This window comes from Ornithorhynchus anatinus, chromosome X5, assembly GCF_004115215.2.
Source record: "Ornithorhynchus anatinus isolate Pmale09 chromosome X5, mOrnAna1.pri.v4, whole genome shotgun sequence".
Classification (NCBI taxonomy): domain Eukaryota; kingdom Metazoa; phylum Chordata; class Mammalia; order Monotremata; family Ornithorhynchidae; genus Ornithorhynchus; species Ornithorhynchus anatinus.
Genome location: NC_041753.1, coordinates 8,938,295 through 8,963,796, shown reverse-complemented (window position 1 = coordinate 8,963,796; position 25,502 = coordinate 8,938,295). Strand labels below are relative to the sequence as shown.

Here is a 25,502-nt window from a genome sequence, read left to right as displayed (position 1 = left end):
CCTCAACGCCCCACTCCTCAAGATCCTTCAGTGGTTGCCCACCCACCTCCACATCCAATAGAAATTCCTTACCATCAGCTTTAAAGCACTCAGTCAGCCTCCCCCAGCCAGTCCCCACCTTACCTCACTGATCACTGATCTCCTACTACAGCCCAGCCTGCACACTTTGCTCCTCTAGCTCCAGCTTGCTCACAGTGCCCCGATCTCAACTATCTCACTGCCAACCCCTTTCCCAAATCCTCCATCTAGCCTCCATATATGCCAGCCCACCACTTTCTCCACCTTCAAAGACTTATTAAAGCCCGAGAGGCTTTCCCCGATTAAGCCCTCTTTCCTCTGACTCACTCTCCCTTCTGTGTCGCCTACACACTTGGATCTCTATACCCTTTGGGCATTTGGTATTCACTCCCCCCTCAGCCCCACAGCATTTATGTTCATATCCATCAGTTATTTGTTTATTTTAATGTCTGTCTCCCCTGCTGGACTGTAAGCTCCTTGTAGGCAGGGAGTGTTTCTACCAACTCTATTACATTGTACTCTGCCAAGGACTTAGCACATTTCTCAGCACACAGTGTTAAATAAATACCATTACTTGATGGATTGATCCAAGGTCCAAATCTCTTCTTTTTCTCCCTTTGGCTTGCTCCAGTCCAAGCTCGCATACACTACCTTTTTTGCCTAAATAAGAGAAAGAGAGCAAAACTCCTGCTCTGCTCAGTTCCCCTCTTCCTTTCTATATAACCTTAGCTCTGTACACTTTTAGTGAGATAGTAGAGACAGAGGTCACAACAGGAATCTGTTATTTATTTGGGCTCTTAATGGAACCTGATTTTTCTCTCATCCTGGACAGTAAGCAGACCTGGATCTGGCTAAATATTTGGCTGGGAATCCTGGGAGACCCATTAGCATGTAAGCTCCCAGAGGCCAGGGTATGAGTCTTCTTTCTCTGTTGCACTGTACTCTCCCAAGAGCCTAATTCAGAGCTGCACCCACAGTGGGTGCTCAATAAATACTACTGATTGATTGAATCCCAGTTGCTACTTGCTATGGTATTTATTGAGCACTTACAAGCATGAGTGCCAGCTAAGTGCTGGGGTAGGTACAGCAGCATGGCTCAGTGGAAAGAGCACGGGCTGGGGAGTCAGAGATCATGGGTTCAAATCCCGCCTCCGCCGCTTGTCAGCTGTGTGACTTCGGGCAAGTCACTTAACTTCTCTGTGCCTCAGTTACCTCATCTGTAAAATGGGGATGAAGACTGTGAGCCCCATGTGGGACAACCTGATCACCTTATATCCCCCCAGCGCTTAGAATAGTGCTTTGCACATAGTAAGCGCTTAACAAATGCCATCATCATCATCATTATTATTATTATAATCAGGATCAGCTACTGTCCCTGTCCCACAGAGGGTTCACAGTCTGAGGGAGGGGGGGAGCAGAGGGCTGAACTAGATGATCTCTCAAGTTCTTTTTCAGCATTACAAGTCAATAATGATGCTTCTCTAATACTGAAAATGTATGAAAATACATAAGAAATGATGTGTGTGAAAATGGAGTCAGGAGAAACAGAAATTGGATTTGTACCCTTTATTCACCCCACCCTCAACCACACAGCACTTCTGTGAATATCTGTAATTTATTTTAATATTTGCCTTCCCCTCTAGACTGTAAGCTTGTTATGGGCAGGGAATATGTCCGTTGATAAGCGCTCGATAAATATCACTGATTGATTGACTAAGCTAGTAACACTTGAGAGAAGCCTTTTACTTCAGATGCCCTTCATGGGTAACCCTGAACATGCTCACACCTTGAATTAGTAGACATTCACTTGCTCTGGGGATCAGGCTCTATAGATGCACTAATTCTCATTTCTTTGGTTTATTGCATAAAGGCGGTAGTGGCAGGATTCTTGGGCTGTCTCCTGTAGACGCTCATTCTTCCCCTTGTGTCAAGGGGACAGTGCTCTTACTTGCCCTGTCAGGTGCAAAATGCAGCATCTTTCCTGGTTGGGCAGTCACAAATCCCCAGGCAGTTCGGAGAGCCATGCAAGACAACATATTGGTTAGCAAGCCCCTCAGAACATCGGGGCATCTTGGCAGCTGTATGACTGGTGACATGGTAATGGTTTCTAAAGGTTTTTATAAACCTCATGACTCAAAAGCCAAGCTCTTAAGAGGAAACCTTTTAAAGGATGAAAGCTCATTTGTCACCTTGTCATGGAATGCAGTATTATGGACTTGCAGAGAGACCGATCTATGCAGGAACAAAGCCATCAGATCGAACGATGCAAAAAGAAAACAAAAACTATTTCACAAAGATAAATTGTAAACTATTTTTTTCTAAAAAATAAAGTGTATATTAAAATAGTCCCCTGGCACCTTCTGGTTTCTCTCCATTTGTAAATGTTGTAGCTGTCGATCAGCTCATTCAGTGGTTATTTGAGGAGGTCTTTTTTTTCTCATGTCATTGTGGGAAATCTTATTCCAAGAAACTGTCACTTTAAAAATCCCTTGGGTTTTGGTACAAAAAGAGTCTACCCAATACATGGTGAAGCCCAAAATGATAATATCCTGGCAACAAACCACCCACTCTGCCTGAAACAGATTCCCCTTTCACTCCTCCCTGCTTTCTTCGAGGAGTTTTTGCTTTCAGGCTTAACAAAGAGTGAAGGTACAGTCATTTGCATAATGTAACTTGACCACATTGCTGTCTTGTTGAAATTGAATATGGGCAGGAGAGGTGTGAACCTCCCCCATTCAACTTTATAGGACATTAACTCTAAAGCCTAATTACCGCTCCTTAAATACCAGCCTCAGGGTTAGCTGTTTGATTCCTTGACAGTCAGAGGCAGGTGGCATTGGATGGGTTTTATGGTGCTTTTTTGTTTTTTGGATACTTCAGTCACTTGAGACAGCGCAACAGAAATTGTTTCTGGACATTTTTATAGGGCTCAAGATCAAAATTTTTGCCCTCTGCCAAGCTCTCCGCTAGGCCACCCCAGGTCATCTAGCTTCCTTGTCTCCCTTCTACCTATGGCTTTTCCATGCATCCTGTAAATAAACCCCTTGATCCTTTCATATGTTCAATCCTCTCCTGCCTTTGAGCTTTCTTCGGGGCCGCACCCTTTTCTAGAAAGTTGACTCCATTTTTCCACACTTCATTGCTTTCTCCCTCCACATTTCAAACAGCCCCTGAAACCCTTCTCCCTATCCATGAGGTCTTACCCTACTCATTAGAAGAGAGGAAGTAATCTTCCTCCCCATCTTGTCTAAACAAGAAATCTTGAGGATCCCACCCTCCTAAATGCACTTACACTTTTGCTTGCAAACAATGAAAGCCCATCTATTTACTAAGTTGCCTGTAGAAGCAGAACAACTTGGCCATAAGCATCTCTCACTCCTCATCCAAACCGCTACCGCTTTAATTCATTCATTCAATAGTATTTATTGAGCGCTTACTATGTGCAGAGCACTGTACTAAGCGCTTGGGATGAACAAGTCGGCAACAGATAGAGACAGTCCCTGCCGTTTGACGGGCTTACAGTCTAATCGGGGGAGAATACAATCACTCATCCTATCCTGCCTGGATTACTGTGTCAGCCTCTTTGTTGACCTCCCAACCTCTTGTCTCTCCCCACTTCAGTCCATACTTCACTCTGCTGCCCAAATCATTTTTCTACAAATCCATTTAGGACATATTTCCCCATTCCTTAGAAAACTCCACCTCCACCTCCAACAAAGACTCCTCACCACTGGCTTCAAAGCACTCAAACACCTTGCCCTCTCCTACCTCACTTCACCACTCTCCTACTACAACCCAGCCCTCACACTTCACTCCTCTAACACTAACCTTCTCACTGTGCCTCCATCTCATCTGTCTCACCACCGACCCCCAGCCCAGCCTCTGGCCTGCAACACCCTCCCTTCTCAAATCCGACAATTATTCTCCTCCCTGTTCAAAGCTTTACTGAAGACACATCTCCTCCGAGATGCCTTCCCTGACTAAGCCCCCCTTTTCCTCTCTCCCACTCCTTTCTGAGTCACCCCGTCGTGCTTCCTTTGTTCTTTCCCGCTTCCCAGCACCACAGCACTTATGAACATATCTGTAGTTTATTTATTTTTATTAATGTCTGTCTTCCCCCACTGTCTAGACTGTAAGGTGGTTGTGGGCAGAGAACGTGTCTGTTTGTTGTTGTACTGTTCTCTCCCAAGCGCTCAATAAATACGATTGAATGAATGAAGGAAGGAAGGAATCCTCTGCTCCCACCCTTCAGCAGGATTTATGTTGTGGGGCCCCTTTTCTAATCAAGGTCCTGACACTAGGACATCAAAACCATGAGAATGAGGGTGGGGAAGGAGTGTCTAAAGTCCTGAGTACTAGAGGTAGGAGTATTTTGCTCTTTAGAGCCTGCACATTGGCAGATACTCATTTTTCCTCCACTCACACTCTAAACCCTAAACCTGAAAGTCTGGGAGTTCTGGAAGCCCCTTTGTATCCAGAGGGTCTGAAAATTCTAACACTTCCATGAGCAGAAATATTCATTCAGTCAGTCAGTCGTATTGACTGAGCGCTTACTGTGTGCAGAGCACTGTACTCAGCGCTTGGAAAGTACAGAACAGCAATAAAGAGAGACAATCCCTGCCCACAGTGGGCTCCCTGGGTGCCAAACGTCCCCGCCATTATTATTCAATGATCACAGTAATGCTATTCCATTCAAGAAGTATGAACAAGTTAACCGGACAGTTGAATTTACACTGGGAATCAATTTCTAGTCAGCCTAATTGGAGATGGAAAATGAGCGCTTGTTTCTATTCTAGATGTAGGGGGAGTAAAGAATCACCGACTTTCTAAAATAGATTACGAATATAAAAGCGAGGTCAGTTTGGAGACTCATGATCCTTAACTCAATGCCCATTTAAATCACAGCTGTTGAGGGTCTTTTCTCTTAATGAAGCTGATTAAATTTGGAAATATGACAAAGATGTGTGGCATTTGTCTCAGAAGTCTTGGTGCAAAGGTCGCTTGTGCATGACACCAAAAGACAGAGATGTGGTTCCATTTTGTGTGCGAGACTGCAAGCTTGGATTGGTTCTCATATCACCCTATCTATAGTTACGGTATTTGAACAGTTGCTCGATATTTCATTTTAGTGGCACCTGTTGGTCCTGGTATACTTAACAGCATTATTAAGGAACTAACTGTTGGTTCCTGCTGTAGTTGCAATAAGAGTTTTAATCTAGATGGTAAATTTAGACAAAGATGCTGACATGACTTAGCAAGTCCAATCTTTATTTTTAATGAATTAAAAATATTCTCCCATTTAATTTTAAGGAGAAAAAGTAAAAAGAATAAAGGTTCAGTGAATTTTACTGTTGTCTGTTTCCACGGTAGCAATGAGGATTTTAAAATATATTCATTCATTCATTCAATCGTATTTATTGAGCGCTTACTATGTGCACAGCGCTGTACTAAGTGCTTGGAATGTACAATTCGGCAACAGATAGAGACAATCCCTGCCCAACAATGGGCTCACAGTCTAAATATATGCTTTTTAAGAGCTAATATCTTTCTGCATTTTTTGGGTATCTATCCCCAGACTTTACAAAAGAAAGGTCCATGTATCTGCCTGGACTTTTCTCAATTCCTGCTAAGCATTTTTGAGGTCACTTTCACCCCTATAATTCTATTTCATTCTTAGAAGGGGTGGGGGTGAACTTGGAAGGGAACTTTGAAGGGTCTGGCTCCCGGGAGCAATAGCTACCCTCCCCTCTCTGGTGGGGGTCCCCCAGAGCCTGGCAGGGGTGCCAAGAGCCACCAGCTGGATCCTGGAATCCATCAGGAGGTGAGAGGAGTGACTGGCTATGATGTTGATAAAAGCAGCCCCGTATTGGATTCCAGGACCCGGATGGGGGCAAGAAGGATTCCCAGAACCCTTGGCAAGCTCACCTCTGGCTACTCTGTACCTCCATCTTGTCTATCTTGCCACTGACCCCTTACCCACATTCTCCTTCTGTCTTGGAACTCCCTCCCCTTTCATATTTGACAGTTCACCATTCTTCCCACCTTCAAAACCCTCCTAAAATCACACTTTCTCCAAGAGGCCTTCCCCGACTAAGCCCTCTGGTCTTCCCTCTGTGTCAACTATGCACTTGGCTGTGTACCCTCTTAAGCACTTTGAAACTCACCTCAGTCCCGCAGTACTTATGCATCTATCCGTATACTCTATTTCCCCACTCCATAGTTTATATTAATGTCTGTCTCCTCCTTTGGACTGTGAGCTCTTTGTGGACAAGGATTGGATCTACCAACTTCGCTGTGTTTTACCTTCCCAAGTGCTTAGTACAATGCTCTGCACAAAGTAAGCACTCAAAATACACCAATGATTAATTGATATTCCCTCTTCACCTGCTTAATAATACTGAAGGGATTTATTAAGGGCTTATATGCCAACCACTGGGGTAGATACACTATAATCAGGTCAGACACAGTGACTGTCCCAGTCTAGGAGGAAAGGAGAACAGGTATTCTGTCCTTATTTTACAGAGAGGGTAACTGAGGCACGGAGACTATAACTAGGGCTTTGTAAAGTAGGAACTAGGATCAAGGCCTGTACTCACCATACTCCAGGTGTATGTTATTGCTCCTGGTGGGAAGTGGAAGAGGAAATGGGCAAGAGAGGGAGAAAAGGGCAGAAATTAACTGTGGCTTCTCTAGACACTTACATAATGAAACAGATAGTGGAAAAATATACATATGAAAAACTCCCTAGAATGTTCATTTTATAACTGTATTGCATATAATTCCCATATGCTGCCTATAAAGAATTCCAGTTAGAGCTAAAAGAAGATTTATGGGGGAGATATTTTTGGTTAGGAAGACTATATTTTAAAGCTTGTATTTGAATCCACCAGCACCAATGCTGAATATAAGGCATTTACTACTGAAGAACACATTGTATTCAGATGCTTGATAATATATTAATTATGTTAAATCTGTATTTTGCACATATCTCTGAATGCATTATTTTTAATGTAAAAAAATTGTCACATAAATTGGGACCTAGTCTGTATACCTCAGAGGAAAATAGTGTGTTAAGTCCAGCAGTTTGCTGAGGGAGACCTTCATTTAATTTATTGATATTATGGAAAGATTTCCTGGTATCCATCCCAAATTTCCCCAGATTTAATTTCCCTTGATTCAAAGGTATTTCCAGATGGCATCAGTCATTTATAGGCTTGCATTAGGGTGGACAAGAACCTTACAATTGATTGGATTATGAATTCCTCAAGGGGAGGGTTTGCATTTTCTGCTTTTTTCACCCTCTCCTAAGTCGCTGGTACAGTGCTCTGTACAAAGGTACTCAATACTTTGAATGACTGAGCAGAACATCCACAAGGGAGAGTATAAGCTTGACTTTTTTAAATCATCTTCTCAATAAATTCATAGTGCCATTTTAGGCTCCATCTAATTTCTCATAAGATTTGCGCAAATAGGACCAACTCGGCAGAATCCAATCTCTTAAGAGAGTGTGCTGCATCACCGTTATGTGGGTTCAGGTTACTTCAATCTGGCACACTGAGCAAATTGTCAGCATGGCAGGCCACCAGAAGGGAGCTTCAAGGGATGAGTCTCTTGGACTTTGGGCATACCCTGCAGGGCATCACTAAGTTAGTGTTACAGCTTCTCATGCTAAAGTGAAAAGGGTGCTTACATACTCCCCAGGCCACCACCAATAGAGAATAAAAAGGTTTGTAAACCACCTCCGCAGTCTTTTAATGGTTGTATTTTTCCAGAAGGTTGCCCAAAGGTTAGATGAATAAAACCAGCCATTTTGAGAATTTGATGGGTTTCCAAAACAAAACAAAAACAAAAAACAAAGCAGTAACAACTTCTCAGCATTTAACCTTTATTTCTTTTTTCAATTTAGAATGCACTGCTGCCTGCAGGACTGAGACAGAAAGATCAGACAAAAAAGGCACCCACGGGACCGTTTAAAAGAGATGACCTCCTGGATCACTTGGAAAAGCAAGCTAAAGAGTTTAAGGACCGAGAAGACCTGGTCCCCTACACAGGGGAGAAAAGAGGTACCATAGAATACTTCCCCAGCTGGGCCTTGGTCCCATGTTTGTATTTCACAAGAGATTCTTAGGAGTCATGCTGTGTCATCCTCTAGCAGCTCTTTTCCTGTGCAATGGAAGCGGTTCCAAAGTAAGAACGTGTGTTTTGTGACATGACTTGGCAATGTAAGCATAACAGCATGGTGACATCCTCTTCTGTCGTGACGTCTCACAAGGTTGTGAGGGAAGGGTTCGCCCACTGAGAACGTATCTTCAGCATCACCTTCAGCATCTGAAAGCATTGATTAAGGGTACTTGGGATAGGAATGGACACCAGGAATTTGACTGAGCATTGAGAAGATGTGAATGTTGTCCTTGAGGAGCCTTCTTGCAGCATTTCACTGCCCCGAGTGAAAAATAGCATTGACCTAGAGGGCAGTGGTAGTAGAATTTGCCTTACTTTATTTTTCATAGGACAAGCAACATAGGGAACAAGTCACAGTCCCCATTTGCTGGAGTCTGTTTCAGGGGACTTTCATGGTAATTTTGCTCCTACTGCTGCATTCCTAATTCCTAAGAATCGGGGGTTTACAGCAATGTTTTTTCGAGTCAATGGTCATTGAGTTGGGGGAGCAGGTTTTATTCTTCAAAAGAGACAGATTTGAGAGAATTGAAGACTCTTGTGCTCAAAGTAAAGACAAAAAATATTACTAGATAGAACTGACTTTTATCAGGCTGTCAGTACCTCCCAGGTGTTTTCATCTTTAGTATATTTCAAGGAAGCAAAGCGGTATTTCAGGAGCAATCTGTAAATACTCTGCCTCCCTCTCTCAGGGCACTTAGAATGTTGGTGACATCAACACCCCAAAACCCCACTCCAACTCAACACACTGACCCTTACAACTTGGGATATTCCATGAACTCTAATGCAGAGCAGCTGTGGCTTTCCGTTTCATCTCAAGAGACTCTGCGGTACAGAGTTGGTTTTCGGGAAGAGCCTAAATTTAGCTGCCTTCAGATGGGGGATGTTTTCAGAAAAGTTAGCACCGTGCAGCCTTTGTTCTTAGCAGTGACCATTTCCATGCTGACCCTTGCTTCAGAGGATAGACCAAAACAATCTCTGCGGAACATTCCATGAGGCATGCTGTGAGTGCCCTGTCACCCTTGCAGATGTTAGAAGAGCCAAGCAATTTCCACATTACCAGAGCCCCTCGGTTCTGTTCAGTTCTTTTCCTCTCGCTCACCTTCTGCAAACTTTCCTCTTTGGCGTAAAGAATTTTGTGTCTGTTACTCTGTTGCTTTCACAAAAGTAAATTCTGGGAGATACCCAGATTAAAGATACATTTTGAGTCTACCAATCCCTGATAAAATGGCCTTCTGGATGCATCTACGTATCAAGGTCCCGGATGTATCAGAGTGGACTGATATTAAGAAAAAAACTGGTTACATACCCCAAGGCACACCCTTAAATGGTCTGAGTAGATTTTTTTCTTTCGGCTTGAAGTACATCTAGTTCCCAGGCTTAAATTTGATGGGCTTTTAAAAGTTCTCGGCTCCAGCCTTTGTTCTTTTCTTTTTAGAACTGGTATGGTGGGGGTGGCGTGGGGGTGGAGGGAGGGGTGTTGAAAGGGCTGAAAATAAGCCCTTCTCTTATATGGATGGAATAGGATCCAGTATTGGTATTTTGTTGCTTAATCGTTCAAATCCTGCCTAGCTCCAGTCTCTGGGGACAAAACAGACTGAAAGCACTTTTCTCAAGGTGTACATGTTGAAAATTATTATCATTATGACATCGATTGCCCATCTGATGGGGGCTCTGACCCCCACCCCTTTTGGAGACTGACTCCCGTACTTGCTCATCCCAGATCCCTGATAAAACCTGCAGCTTTCTAGTCAGGCTGTAGCCCTGACTGAAGAGATCCATAATGGTGACACTCTAGCCTGTTGCTTCGTTGAAGCTTGTTTCCTCCCAGTCCTCATCTATCCCTGAAGTCCCTGTCTCCTTTTGCACTGCACTCAAAATGAGAAGTTGGCCCCTCCAGAAGCACCGAACTAACAGCTGGGGAGAACACATTTATTACTCTATTTATTTTATTAATAATGTGTACATATCTATAATTCTATCTATTTTGATGGTACTGACGCCTGTCTACTTGTTTTGTTTTGTTGTCTGTCTCCCCCTTCTAGACTGTGAGCCCGTTGTTGGGTAGGAATTGCCTCTACGTTGCCCAGTTGTACTTTCCAAGCACTTAGTACAGTGCTCTGCACACCGTGAGCGCTCAATAAATACGATTGAATGAATGAAGTGGCGGAGTGGGGATTAGAACCCATGACCATCTTAATCCCAGGCCCGTGTTCTATCCGCTATGCCAAACTGCTTCTTAGAAAAGAAAATAATGGGATTTGCTCAGCAATTCAACAACAAAGGAAGAAGTAAGCAGGTTGCCAGTCAGTCTGGGATGCTCACTGCTGCAGGTTCTCAATGCTCCGGGTTCATCAGTTATGCTGTTCAATCAGTGGGCTGCCTAAGACACAAAAATATGAAACCAGTAGGTTTTCTTCTTACCCATCAATGGTATCTGTTGAGCATCTACAGTGTGCAGAACATTGTACTAAGCATTTGGGAGAGTACACTGCAACAACTTAGTAGACACATTCCCTGTCCAAAAGTCTAAAAGAATATTCCTTACTTCTTATGGACTAGATCATGCCAAGAACTCCATGCACATCGAAACACTGGGACAATTGCACTTGACTAAGTCTGCTTTGCTTCTTCCAGACACAGACATGAGATGAATTCAAAATTGGATTTTTTTTTTTTACTTTGGAGATTTTTACATCTCTTACACTTAGAGGGAAGCAGAAAAAGAAATAACTTTTGCTTCCTGTCCTAGGAGTTACCTGAATTTTCTTTAGATTTAGCTTGTGGGTTACCCAACAGACCGGAAGCCTGGTAGTCATGATCCCTGCCCACAAGAACTTACAGTCTAGAAGGGGAGACAGATATTGAAATAAATTACAGATAGGGCAAATAGTAGACCATAAAAATATATATATATACATAAGTGCTGTGAGGCTGGGGTGAGTATCAAAGTGCTTAAGGGGTTTTGAAGATGAGGATTGCTGAAATCTGACAGATTTTTCGGAGGAGAGAGTTCCATGGCCCAGTACAAATTCTGTTGTAGTGTACTCTCCCTAGCACTTAGTACAGTGCTCCAAACATAGTAAGTGCTCAGTAAATACCATTGATTGACTAATTGAAAGATCATAGGCCTGGGAATCAAAGGCCCTGGATTCTAATCCCGACTGCCACTTGCTTGCTGTGTGGCCTTGGGTAAGTCACTTTACTTCTCTGTGCCTCAATTACCTCATCTGAATAATGGGGATTAAATCCTCTTCCCTCCAACTAAGTCTTTGAGCCCCATGTAGGACAGGGACTGTGTCCAACCTGATAAACTTGTATCTACTCCAGCACTTAGAACACTGCTTGACACATAGTAAGCCCTTACAAATACCATTAAATGGAGAAAGGGTGTGAGCCAGGCTTCGGAGATGAGATAGTCAAGAACAGTGCACAGTGAGAAGGTGAGTTTGGGAAGAACGGCTAACCAGATCAGATACTATCTCTGTCCTGCCCAGAGCTCACAATCTAAGGGGTAGAGAGAGCAGGAAATGAAGGTGTAGAGAGGTTTATTGACTTGCCCAAGATCACACAGCAGGTCAGAGAGTGAGCTGGGATTAGAACCTGGTTCTCCTGACTCCCTGGCCCATGTTCTGAAGTCCTAGGCCAAGCTGCCAGAATCTGTGGAATCTGAAGTTTAATGGTAATTGCTTTCGTATCACTCAACAGCAGGACCAACCCTGGGTGAGCTAGGGGATGAGGCTGTATAAAGTTTTGGCACACCTCCCCAGCTCCCCTTTGAAGTCAGTTACAAACCCAGCATGGTTGATGAGTAGATGCTGCACAATTGGGTCCTAACTGCACTTTGTAGCCACCCAGTGTTGAGTCCTGAATGGCCAAGTCATTACCCGAGGTGATATTAGAAGGTTCGTGTCTTGGGGCCACTGAGGGGAATGACCACCACAATTTAGTCAGAAACTAGACACTTTAATTTTCAGTATGCAATCACCAGAAAGTCAAAGATTCAGCTATAGCACAGAATACAACCCTACCCCCCTGACCTGGGCACAGGTTTCTCCTACAGTCTGATTATCAGTCTCATCAGGTGTTCAGATCCTTAACAGGCCGGTTGGAATGGGCTTAGAGGTCCCTCAGGCTACGGCTGTCTCTGCCTTCCCTCGGGAGGACAGTGAGCAGCAGAGACAGGCATTTTCCCCCAAGCCTTTGTACTATACTCATTGACCATTACATCAAGCTTCTTTGGTGTAATTATCCTAATCTATCAATTACAGTTCCTTTGTGATCTGTTCTTAGAAGGTATCTGGCCTGGGGCCCCTAGGGGTGTATCAACATTTGGTCTTCACTTGGAGCCTATCTGTTTGGCTGGTTGTGACCCCAGGAAGGGAAATATGCTGAAGAGCATTAAGTTTTACAAGTTGTTTGTGCAAGGTGCAAACTGTATCCTTCACCCAGTGTCAAGGCAAAGGGAAGGGATGGAGAAGGATTTGAATGCCCGGGGATCAACTGCTAGAAGGAGGGGTGGTGTTGATGGGGGCCGTCTTTGGTGCCTTGGGCAGCCCTCTGCTTGGCCCACTCCTATTATTATTATCAAGTACCGTTGAGTCGTTTCCGATTCATAGCGACTCCATGGATATATTTTCTCCAGAACGTCCTATCTTTTACCATAATCCGTAACCTTGCTAACGGTTCTTCCGTGATGCTTGTTATGGTCTCTTGCCATCTAGCTGCTGCTCTGCCTCTTCCATGTTTTCCCTGGACTTTTCCTAGCATTAGTGTCTTCTTCAGACATGTCATCCTCTTGATGACATGTCCAAAATATGCAAATCTAAGTCGAAGCATTTGGCCTTCCGAAGACAACATTGGCTTAATTCGCTCCAAAACTCATTTGTTTGCCTGTGGTATTTGCTCTTTCTATCCTGCTTTTTCATTGCCCAGCTTTCAGGTCCATACATTGTCGCTGGAAACACCATAGAATTGACAATTGGTATTTTTGTGGCAATTGTTACATCAGCACATCTCATGATTTTTTTCCAGACTTTTCATAGAAAAGCATCCTAACATTAATCTTCAGCATATTTCTTGACTACTGGTTCCTTTATTATTGATTATCGATTCCAGGAGAGAAAAATTGTCAATTATTTCAGTTTTCTGAAATCTCTGTCCGCTATAAATGTGCTTAAACTTTCAGATGTCATGATCTCTGTTTTTTTGACATTCAAATGCAGGCCCATCTTTTTGCTCTGCTCCTTAACTTTGAATAATAAGCCCTTCAAATCTTCTTCACTTTCTCTTAGTAGGACAGTATCATTTAGACTGTGAGCCCGTCACTGGGCAGGGATAGTTTCTATCTGTTGCTGAATTGTACATTCCAAGCGCTTAATACAGTGCTCTGCACATAGTAAATACTCAATAAATACTATTGAATGAATGAATCAGCATAATGAAGGTTGTTTATATTCCTTCCTCCAATCATTACTCCCCGTTCGCCTTCATCCAATCTAGCTTCTCTTATTACGGTTGGCGTTAAACTGGTGACGCTGGTGGCGCTGGTGGCGCTCCCCCTTCAGGTTACCCGCTACCTGGTAAAATTGGCAATAAAATAGGTGGGACCTGAATATTGCTGAACTGTTATTGTCGGGTGTGAAACGGTAATCTCAACAAGCGTGTCTGGAAATTGGATGTGGCCCTCGTACTCAAGGCATTCAGGGCAAAGAAGTCATTAAACTTTCCTAGAGCAAGTAAATCAGACTTCTTTCGCTAGCACTGTTCCTGTGGACTACTGGCCGGCCACCTGATTGTAACTGATTCATTTATATTTACAGGAAAAGTTTGGGTCCCCAAGCAGAAGCCAATTGACCCTGTGCTGGAAAGCGTGACACTCGAGCCAGAGTTGGAGGAGGCACTGGCAAATGCATCTGATGCAGAACTGTGTGACATTGCAGGTAGGAACAGTTCCTTTATCTCTCTTGCATCTTCTAGATTCCCTAAAATTTCCAAATCTACCACGTTCGTACCACGTTGTTAATATAAGGGAAGTTAATGTCATTAAAGAAAATGACACTGAAGGGAATTCAGTCATTACAAAAGATAGGCCGAGTTCAAAATCTGCGCACGCTTCATGGATAAAGGCATTTTACAAGGGGCTCCTGGATGCAAAGTGCATCCGTACAACTCAGCATCCCAAGGACGGGAAGATATAAAAATCATCACACCCCCATCTGTTTCTATCTATGGCTCCTGATTTATCTTTTAGACCTACAGACAAATTTCAACCCATTTAGCTACGTTTTGTACCAACACCTATATTTTAGAGAGCTACAGCTTTTTAATTACCTATCTGGGTCTAGAATAAAAATAAAAATAATAATAATGTTGGTATTTGTTAAGCGCTTACTATGTGCCGAGCACTGTTCTAAGCACTGGGGTATATACAGCGTAATCAGGTTGTCCCACGTGAGGCTCACGGTCTTAATCCCCATTATACAGATGAGGTACCTGAGGCACCGAGAAGTTAAGTGACAGGTGGTGGAGCCGGGATTAGAACCCATGACCTCTGATTCCTAAACCCGTGCTAGAACAAATCCTAACCTTACATTTGAACTCATTTCTTTACATTTAACGTCTGGGCATGACTGTACAAAGTATTAGGCCAGGGGTGGCCAAGTCTCACCAAATACCGCAAACTGAAAAACATTTGACCGAGAGCTGTGGATCAAAATGACTAACGGGCATTTGTGGTGACAGGGCAGGAAGGTGTCAGTGAAGGGCAGAGAGCAGGCACTCCAGGGGAGTGGAGGAGAAGGGCGGGCAGTGAGTGATGGCAACGAGTGAGTCTGGGAAACAGGGCTGGGAAAGGGAGTGGGACCAGCTGCCACGCCCCTTCCTGGCCTGGCCTCAGGTAGGCAGGGGTGCTGTCACCATAGAAAAGCCTGGGGCAAGACACACCGACTGGTAAGAAGAGCACACAGAAGACTTGCGAGCCACAGTTCGGCCATCCGTGGTTTAAGCATTTAAGTATCTTGAGCTCAGTAGCTGAATCTTGTATGAATTGTTGTATGATCCATTAAATCTCGACCTTTATTCTCCCCGGACATTTAGAAGTTTAATTACATGCCCTTTTGAGCATGGGGGGCATATTTGTCCCCTTGCCCCTGTCCTCGCAGCTCTCGGAATGAGAAACTGCCAAGAAGGGGATAGTTATGCTGCCCTCTGCGTGAGCCTAGTTACACGGGAAGAGCAGAGATGCTTAGCTTTAGTTTGGGCTCTGGCAGAATTGCTAGAGTTAACGAGAATAGTTTTTCCCAATTTCAAAATGCGACAACCCTCATCCCCCTCTCGCCCCTCCTTCTTAGAAGCAGAGCTTCCTGGAGGCAGACCATCCCAAAAGGGATAATACTGAATTTAGACACACTACAGGGATTGACACATGAAGCACAATTTCAAAACCTACGTGACATAAGGGAGCAGGGGATGGGTATTGATCCTGCAGAGTAAAGTGCTGGTCTTCTAGGATCACTAAGAAGTGATGATGAATGATGTAGTTGCAGACTGGATTCATTTTCCTGAGGGGCATCTGTCTCTCAGTTTGTGCTTGATGGGACTTCAGTTCCATCACTTCTTCCTCCTTTAAAGGACTCTGTGACAGCCAGCCATTATTTCAGTTTTATGTAATGTGAGTTATAGACCTTTTTAGTACAGCTGTGGTATTTCTATGGAAAATGTGCTTTCCCACACTGGGGCAGGAGTACTCTTTCTTTTCAGTGTCCATTCCCAAGATTAAAAGGCATATGGGGTTCAGAGAACTACAGCCTAGAAACCAGATGTTATCATTACTGGAAAAAGTCTCTCTTTCCTCATTTTTTTTTTTTGAAGTGAGCCTTGAAGATATCTGCTCTTTCAATTTACCTTGGCAATAGATGTTAGCATCACTGGTTCTTTGAAACATGTTTTTTGATCTTTTTTTCACCCTTTAATATCCTCCCCTATTTCCTAGAATGCCAGAAATACAGGCTGTTCCTGGAAAATATTCTGCAGATTGCCCATTTTTCAGGGCTGCTTACTGGCACTACAGGTGCTAAATCTATTGTCAACTCTTCATTTTAAAATAATTAAAAATGTCTAATTTTTAAAAAAGTATCATCCATTATAAAAATGTTTATTACATGATGAGTTATAGCACTTATTATTTAGCTCATTTTTTAATACTGAGCTCCACTCAGCCTTTTTATTCCAATGCTCATTACTTAAAAAAGGCCAAGTGTTTTGTTTCCCGTATGCCACCTTGTGCTCTTACAGTAAGCTCACTTTCAGAATGGTGCAATCACATAAGGAATTCTTCCACATAATTTTCTTTGTTGCAAAATGCTCAAGTGGTTGTAGGGAGAAAATTGCACTGGAAAAAACAGATATAGGTATTTGTATTATGACCATAAAAGACTTTAGATTTTGAGGGGTTTTTCCAATTGCCGTTTTCCTCCCAAATTAAAAAAAAATTGCTTTATGTTGTACCAAGAGCAGACTATGACATCTGGGAGAAGAAAAGGAAGCCATGGCACATTTGTGTGGTCTGCTGGTTTTTACTGCTGTCTCTGTCTTGTATTTGCTTTGTCATAGAGTATCAGTGGAGTTGAATGTTAATATAAATTGGTCGCTTACTCCTTCTCCCTCTTCTTTACCTGGAGACTGAATGGGGTGAGTTGGATATGGGAATACTATTCCATCCCCAGATGGCCAGCATATCTGATGGTTGTTCTAAATGATTAAACCTAAGTTGCCAAAAGGATAGTCAGAAATTGTATTTGTTATTTCGTTGAGTGTTTACAGGAGGTTAAGTGAAACATCAACGAGAAGTGCATTTTCATTTTTATTACTGACTACAATTTCTTCGCTTCTTCATGAGTAGCATATATTCCATTATGCCCATCCACTCCCTATGGCATAAGAGCTTTTCTACTTCACACTCCAATTAGGTGGGTGTGCACGCACCTAAAACCCATTAGGGTCTGCCCTAGGGCTAAGTGAAGGGGGCAGCTGCCCATGGTGACCCTGGGTCCCCAGAGAGCTGAACTGGCACTGTCACCAACCACTTCCTTCCAGTTCTACCACCTCATTTTAGCAGTTATCAGTGCTCGGAGCATTTCTGGGATGGCAATTCCCAGGAATGGAGGAACGTACAAAGCTCCTTACCCCTCACCTTGTGTTGGAATCAATTAAATCACCTGTCCTTCCCTTTAAGAAATTCTGCAGAACAAGAAAATAATGCTTTGTCAGTTTAGGATAAACCAAAAAAAAATCTGAATCTCACAACAACGTAACATATCTTTATTAGTTTATAGGTATCAGTGCTTCAGGAACAGAAACACCTAATTCATTCATTCAGTCGTGTTTATTGAGCACTTACTGTGGGCAGAGCACTGTACTAAACGCTTGGGAAGCACAATTCGGCAACAGAGACAATCCCTACCCAACAAGGGGCTCACAGTCTAGTCCAGTACCTCCCCCTGCCCATCTCTGTCAAAGCCAGAGACTTTGTGTTGGCACAAGGAAAGGGATTTTTTTAGCTTATTTTTTAGAAGGAAATGCATCAGAAACCTAGTTTAGAAGGAAATGCATCAGAAAACCAGGGTCTGACTCTCCATGCTCAGTTAGTACTAGTCACAAGTACAACAGCCAGGTTGAACCAGAAAAAGCTAGAAATGCTTCTGGGGACCTGAAAAGTTGCTCCACTGGGTTACGGAGACCAATTCTGAGGCAACCTCCTGAGATCCCCTGAAAGGGAGAGTTTCCAGCCATTTTTTGTTCAGTAACAAGAGTGTCTGGCTCTGCCTGAAATAGGATTGCAGGGAAGTGGAGAGTTGTCTAGAGCCCTACCAGTTTCACCTCGAGCTGGCCTCTCCTGAACCTGGGGATTTGAATCCTATGTGATCTGTTAGCTTACAAGGGGGTGCTGTCAGCAGCACCAACTAGGAGACGCTGCAGTCAATTAATGAATCAGTGGTATTTATTGAGCACTTACCGAGTGCAGAACACTGTAACTAGGGCTTTGGAGAACACGATACACCAGTTAGCAGACACAGTCCCTGCCCACAATGAGTTTACAGTCTAGACTCTACAGTCAGACTATAACACTAATAATCTTGGCAGTTTCAGCAGCTGCAGGTTTATTTGCCTGTCTTCTCATGTTTTAATTACCCCAGCAAGTGGATAGGTGCTAATCTTTTAAAGTGGCAGAATATGAAATGAGAATTTCTCAGCCTCTACTTTTTGCTCACGTGTCGAGTTAGAAAACTTACTGAAGGGAGTGGTGTTTTGCTTCTTTATTTAAATTTTAATAATGTGATGAAAAATCCAGATATGTTGCTTCTTTAAATATTTGTTTATAAGGATATGATGTCAAAACCCTGGGTCGTAATCCTTCTGCTATTTATGAGGAAAAGATTATATCTTAATAATGTTGGTATTTGTTAAGCGCTTACTACATGCAGAGCACTGTTCTAAGCGCTGGGGTAGACACAGGGGAATCAGGTTGTCCCACATGGGGCTCACAGTCTTAATCCCCATTTTGCAGATGAGGTAACTGAGGCCCAGAGAAGTTAAGTGACTTGCCCACAGTCACACAGCTGACAAGTGGCAGAGCTGGGATTCAAACTCATGACCTCTGACTCCAAAGCCCATGCTCTTTCCACTGAGCCACGCTGCTTTTCTATCTTGAGGGAGGTTTGTGTGTGCCCAATCCCATTCTATTTCTTACCCACCTACTATCAGTATCTTTCACCGTCCCTCAGGTGCCAAACCAGAAGTCTTACCTACTTCATTCTCTGTCTCTCTCTCCCTCTCCCTTCAGCTGAAGGTGACCAGAATTTGTGGGGGGAGAGGGGTCATAATGGGATAGGGAAGGTACCCTCTATACTGTAAGCTCATTGTGGACGGGGAACATGTCTACCGACTCTGTTGTATTCTCCCAAGCACAGTAAGCACTCAATAAATACCGCTGATTGATTGATGTGTGGTGGGGTTGGGGAAGATATGAGCGTACAGTGGAAAAGTAGAGGGAGTAGGAGAGTAGGAGCAGGACAGAAGAGGGGGAAGAGAGTGGGTAGAGAGGGAGTAAGGAGAAAAAGGGGAAGAGATGTAGATGGAGGCACCTTATGTCCACTGTTCTATATAGTGGATGCTTGAGCCAGGAAGCTGACTACTTAACCACGTCAAAACTGGCCCATCTAGGCTGGGGCTGAAGGTTTCCAGCATAGAAAGAAGAGGCATTTCTAGCCATCCTGGAAATTCCCAACCCAATCAAGGAACTGAACAAAGTAATAATAATAATAATAATGTTGGTATTTGTTAAGTGTGCAGAGCACTGTTCTAAGCGCTGGGGTAGATACAGGGTAATCAGGTTGTCCCACATGAGGCTCACAGTCTTAATCCCCATTTTACAGATGAGGAAACTGAGGCACAGAGAAGTTAAGTGACTTGCCCACAGTCACCCAGCTGACAAGTGGCAGAGCCGGGATTCGAACCTATGACCTCTGACTCCCAAGCCCGTGCTCTTTCCACTGAGCCACGAAAGTAGTGCTGATAGCAGAAGCTGCTGTTGTTGCCCTTGCAGAAGAGTGGGAAAAAATGTCCTCTACCACTGCACTTGCTAATATCGTTCCCATCTTCACCACAGCAAATGGTGGTCTCAGCACTCTAGGTATCAGGGGGACCCTAGGCTTGTTGGATGATGGCTCAAAAAAGCATAGCAATCCTGCTGGATGTGGGACTGGGCACCCCACTTATTTGTTTCTTCTCCTTTGTTATCTTGAGTAGCTTTTCTCATACTTTTCCCCACCATCCTTCAGTGTCTGTATATGCGGGTGCTGAAATCTGTATATCTGTCTGTTCGTGTGTGCAGGTAGCTGGGTCTGTGTGCCCTATCAAGAACTGAGGCGTTGCTATTGTTAATGGGCTATTTTCTGGGGCTGAGAATACAATGCTATTTTCTGGGGCTGAGAGAAGTTGCCTGGGTTTTTTTTTCTCTTAAAACTAATCAGTGTCCATTATCAGATCTTGCCAGGGCTATTGGAGTGAGGCCTAGCTAATTAGAAGACAGTGTCGACAAGGGGATTTACCCAGTCAGAATGCTCCCACCTATTTAAGGACAAATTCTGCAAACTGAAGTGGCTTGGGGAAAAATATAATATAAATACCAGCTGCCAAGTGTAAGATGGAACTACATTTCACTTATTTCCCATTTTCAATATTGGTCAAACACATTTAAAAGATAGACTCCGTCATTTTAAACCACAGCTTTTTTTTTTAATCTGAGTGTATTCGTTTTTGCCCTTCATGACATCATCTCTCTTATTAGAAGTCTCCAAGGGATTTTAGGATGACTCCGTTAGCAAAATTACTTATGCTCTCAAGTTTCATATTCCAAAATAGGATTGCAATATTGCATTAAGCTTCTGTTTTGCTTTGTTGAAAACATCTTGCTTTAATTTTCTTGGTGTGGCCAGTTTTACTGCTTTGTCAATATAAACTAGCTAATCTCAGGATTTTGGCATTTTTGTACAGGCCAAGGTTACAGTCACTTGAAAGCTCCACGCTTCAAGTTAGTACAGTCAGTTCTCCTATGACGAGGGGATCGCATTCTTGAAGAACGTGTTATGGAAAAACTCAAATTTTAGCACTCACCCAGGGTCCAGTGCCACATGCTTACGTGCGACCCTATCTTCAGAGATCCGACAGACTCGTTTTAGCGGAAGAACGTTCCCTGAATCAGCCATCACGTTCTATCCTAAACTTATAGTTAAAACACAGTATGGCAGTACTGACTACGTATTAACGTAATATACCAGAAAATACAGTATTCCATTGACCCTTGCCAAGAATGTACATTTGAGAGGACAACATAAAAGAACTGAGCATAGCACAATTTGTCCTCAATTTTAATGTTGAAAAATATGAAATTTTTCCATTTCCAGGCATACGTTGGCTTAGTCGTTTCATCAGATAAACTATTGAATGAATGAGATCGTGTACTATTGCTCTAATTAAACTGTCACCCACCCGTGATAAGTATACAGTTTTGTTTTTTACCAGCTGTCTGAGCTATTACTGGTATTATGTGTTTAAATACACATGGCCAGCACACTCTTCCCTATTGGCTGCACTCGAAGACAGTTCCTTGCTGTGCAGATGTGTTTCCCCCATAAAGGGCCTGTTTCTGTTTTTGAGCTGGCCTAGTGGCATCTCATCTTCGTGAAGCCTCTGCTCAGGGAGCGCAGCTCTCTCTTGATTGCCGTCTGGAAGGCTGTCCGATCAGCTGTGGTCATCAGCTAACAGTCCACTGCTGTATCACACCTATCGGGACTGGGCTTCATGGTTTCTCAGGATAATCTCTCTTGCCCACCCTAGTGGAGTGTGCCCTTTTGTTTCACCGTACAGCAGTCGCTGAGGTTGCCAGGAGTTGCCCATTCTCTGCACATGATCTGTCCAGCAGATCTGTACCGCTGTGAGCACTGTTTTAAGGCAGCCGATCTGACTGTGTTCTAACTGCGTGGAAAGTATTCAATTGTATTTATTGAGCGCTTACTGTGTGCAGAGCCCTGTACTGAGCGCTTGTGGTGGAGAGTATGTTTCCCAGGTGAAATCGCTCGAGAAGCTGGAGGCATCTTCCATACTAGGCTCAGAACTCCCAGCCGTACGCAGGTTTGAGACGACCCCAGCTTTGTAGAGCTTCAACTTGGTATGAAGCTTGTTGCCCCACTATCAGCCCACTCTGTCAATGTCCCCAAAATTATCAGTGTCAAATGTCCCAGCATCCCAGCATCCCAATTCTGTTTTCTACTTCCTTATCCGAGAATTGTTGGATCACGTACTGCCTCCGTAGCAGAATTCAGTTAAGTTCTGGATTGCCATTGAAAGTCTTTGGCTTTGAATAGGGCTTCCTGGATGCAGGCTGCTACATAACCTTGGTTTTCTTCAGGCCTACCATCGGTCCATAACATCATGCCAACTCAGTGAAGCGATTTATAAGAATTTGCCTTGAGCACAGTCATCGTCATAAGGAAGGTCCAGAATGACCATCTCAAAAACTTTCGATGACGTTCGTAACCTGGTGGATGAGACGCCCTGATGAACTGGAAGTCTATTCAGACTCTAGCTTCCAGGCCCCTTTGTTAAATCCTCCAGCATTTCAGCCCGGGAGAGGATGGGTTGAGCGGGATTGGATCTAGTGCATGATCCTGTGACTGGGGAAAGGATCAGAGAGGGCAACTTCAATTGTGACCATACCAAAGGAGAGGGCAGAGTTAAGGCAACCCTGTCACCAGCCTTCTATCACTTCCTTGACTCCACCAACCACCTGCTCGACCCCAGCTCGCCCACTCACCAGCTTGGTCACACTCTCGATCTCATCTTTAACCGCTGCACAATCTCCACCCTCACCAACTCTGAAATCCCTCTCTCTGACCATAACCTTCTCACCTGCCTCCTCTCTCACACTCCCCACCCCCATAAATCTGTATTACTCCCCCACAGAGACCTCCGCTCTCTTGACCCCATCCATCTCTCTCAGCGCATCCCACTCCAACTAACCTCCCTACCCACTTTACCCACTCTTGATGACCAAATAAATGCTCTCACCTCCACCCTCCTCTACTCAACTCAATTCACTCTCTCCCTTTTATCCCTTTGTCACTCTCGCACCACTAACCCACAGTCCTGGATCACTGCCCCTGACGACCTCCTTTGCTCTTGTGCTTGAACTGCTTAACGCTGCTGGTGGAAGTCTAAACACCAAGCCAACCTTGTTTACTTTAAATTCATCCTTTCTTGCCTTAACTCTGCTCTCTCCTCTGCCCGGCAAAACTATTTCTCTTCCCTTATTGACACTCATGCCCATCACCCTGGTCAGCTGTTCTGGACATTTAACTCCCTCCTCGGGCCCCCTGTTCCTCCTCCTCCCCCAGCGATCTGGCCACCTACTTCATTAGGAAAAGTAACACCACCACCGTCTTCTACTTTCCCATCCTTCCCAGCAGTATGTTTAGAGATCTCCTCCCTCCTCTCAGGTACCACCCCCTCTGCTTGTGCTTCTGACCCCATTCCCTCTCACCTTATAAAAACTCTCACCCCTTCCCTCCTCCCCTCCTTAATTTCCATCTTCAACTGCTCAATCTTCAACAACTTCTTCCACTCTGCCTTCAGACATGCTCACGTCTCCCCCATCCTAAAAGAAACCCTTCCATTGACCCCAGGGCCCCTCCAGTTATCGCCCCATCTCCCTTCTACCCTTCCTTTCCAAACTCCTGGAGTGAATCATCTACACTCGCTGCCTCGAATTCCTCTGCTCCAGCTCTCTCCTGGACCCCCTCCAATCTGGCTTCCATCCCCTCCACCCCACCAAAGCCTCCCTCTCAAAGGTCATCAATGACTGCCTTCTTGCCAAATCCAATGGCTCCTACTCTATCCTAATCCTCCTCGACCTCTCATGTTGACCATCCCCTTCTCCTCAACACGTTATCCAACTTTGGCTTCACTGACTCCGTCCTCTCCTGGTTCTCCTCTTATCTCTCTGGCCGTTCATTTTCAGTCTCCTTCGTGGGCTCCTCCTCCCCCTCCAATCCCTTAACTGTAGCAGATCCCCAAGGTCTTGGTCCCCTTCTGTCCTCCATCTGTACTCACTCCCTTGGTGAACTCATTCACTCCCACGGCTTCAACTGTCATCTCTACGCGGATGATACCCAAATCTACATCTCCTCCCCTCTTCGCTCTCCCTCCCTCCAGGCTCGCATCTCCTCCTGCCTTCAGGACACCTCCACGTGGATGTCCTCCCGCCATCTAAAACTCAACATGTCCAAGACTGGGCTCCTTATCTTCCCTCCCAAACCCTGTCTCTCCCTGACTTTCCCATCACTGTGGACGGCACTACCATGCATCCCATCTCAGAAACCCGCAATGTTGGTATCATCCTTGACTCCGTTCTCTCATTCACCCCACACATCCAATCTATCACCAAAACCTTCCAGTCTCACCTTCACCACATCGCCAAGATCCGCCCTTTGCTCTCCATCTAAACCCCTACCTTGTTAGTAGAATCACTCATCATATCCCGACTGGATGACTGCATCAGCCTTCTTTCTGACCTCTCAACCTCCTGTCTCTCCCTACTTCAGTCTATACTTCACTCTGCTCGTCACATTATCTTTCTACAGAAACGCTCTGGGCATGTCACCCCCCTCCTCAAAATTCTCCAGTGGTTGCCTATCAACCTTCGTATCAAGCAAAAACTCCTCACTATTGGCTTCAAAGCTCTCCATCACCTTGCCCCCTCCTACCTCACCTCCCTTCTCTCCTTCTACAGCCCAGCCCGCACGCTCCGCTCCTCTGGTGCTAACCTTCTCACTGTGCCTCATTCTCGCCTGTCCTGCCATCAACCCCTGGCCCACGTCCTACCTCTGGCCTGGAATGCCCTCCCTCCTCACATCCACCAAACTAGCACACTTCCCCTCTTCAAAGCCCTACTGAGAGATCACCTCCTCCAGGAGGCCTTTCCAGACTGAGCCCCCCCTTTCCTCTGCTCCTCGTCCCCTCCCTATTGCCCCGACTCCCTCCCTCTGCTCTACCCTCCTCCCTGCCCCACAGCACTTATGTATATATAATACATATTTATTATTCTATTTAGTTTATTGATGCATATATATAATTCTGTTTATTTACATTGATGCTTTTGATGTCTGTTTACTTGTATTTGTTTTCTTTTGTTGTCCGTCTCCCCCCTCTAGACTGTAAGCCCGTTGTTGGGTAGGGATTGTCTCTATTTGTTGCTGAATTGTACTTTCCAAGCACTTAATATACTGCTCTGCACTCATTAAGTGCTCAATAAATACGAGTGAAAGAATGAATGAATGAATAGAGTAGCCTACTGATCTTGGCTAATTTCTCAGGGCAGCTAGATTTGCTTAGTAGTGGTCAGAACCCTAGTCCGTTGATGGTGACGCATGCTTTTATGACATCAGCAAAAACAGCACAGAGGCCTGTCAAGCTGTACAGGTCTTATTTGTCGTGCTGCTTTTTGCTTTGAAACCATATTGTGATTCAGGTAGGTTAAGGTAGATTTTATTCCTCAGTAGTCTGAAGGGATTCCACCTAGCATCTTGCTGGCAATGGAAAGCCTTGAGCTATCCTGGGAGTTTCCATGGTCAGCTCTTGACTTTCTCCATGAAGATGGTCCATATGTTGTCATCGTAATTTGATACTGTACAGGCTCTGTCTACAGAAGCAGAGTGCAGAGCTTGAAGTATTTACCGGATCAATTCAAA

The 25,502-nt window shown here is 44.3% G+C and overlaps 1 protein-coding gene across 2 annotated transcripts in view; it reads left to right on the top strand.

Annotated features, from left to right (window-relative positions):
• The window catches only part of TMOD1 (tropomodulin 1), a 94,252-nt gene that overhangs the window by 47,098 nt on the left and 21,652 nt on the right, over positions 1-25,502 (top strand). For both annotated transcript variants that reach the window (XM_029055211.2, XM_029055213.2), the window contains 2 exons: positions 7,925-8,081; positions 14,019-14,138. In XM_029055211.2, the coding sequence (XP_028911044.1) occupies positions 7,925-8,081; positions 14,019-14,138 (277 nt within the window). The remainder of the gene's footprint in view (positions 1-7,924; positions 8,082-14,018; positions 14,139-25,502) is intronic.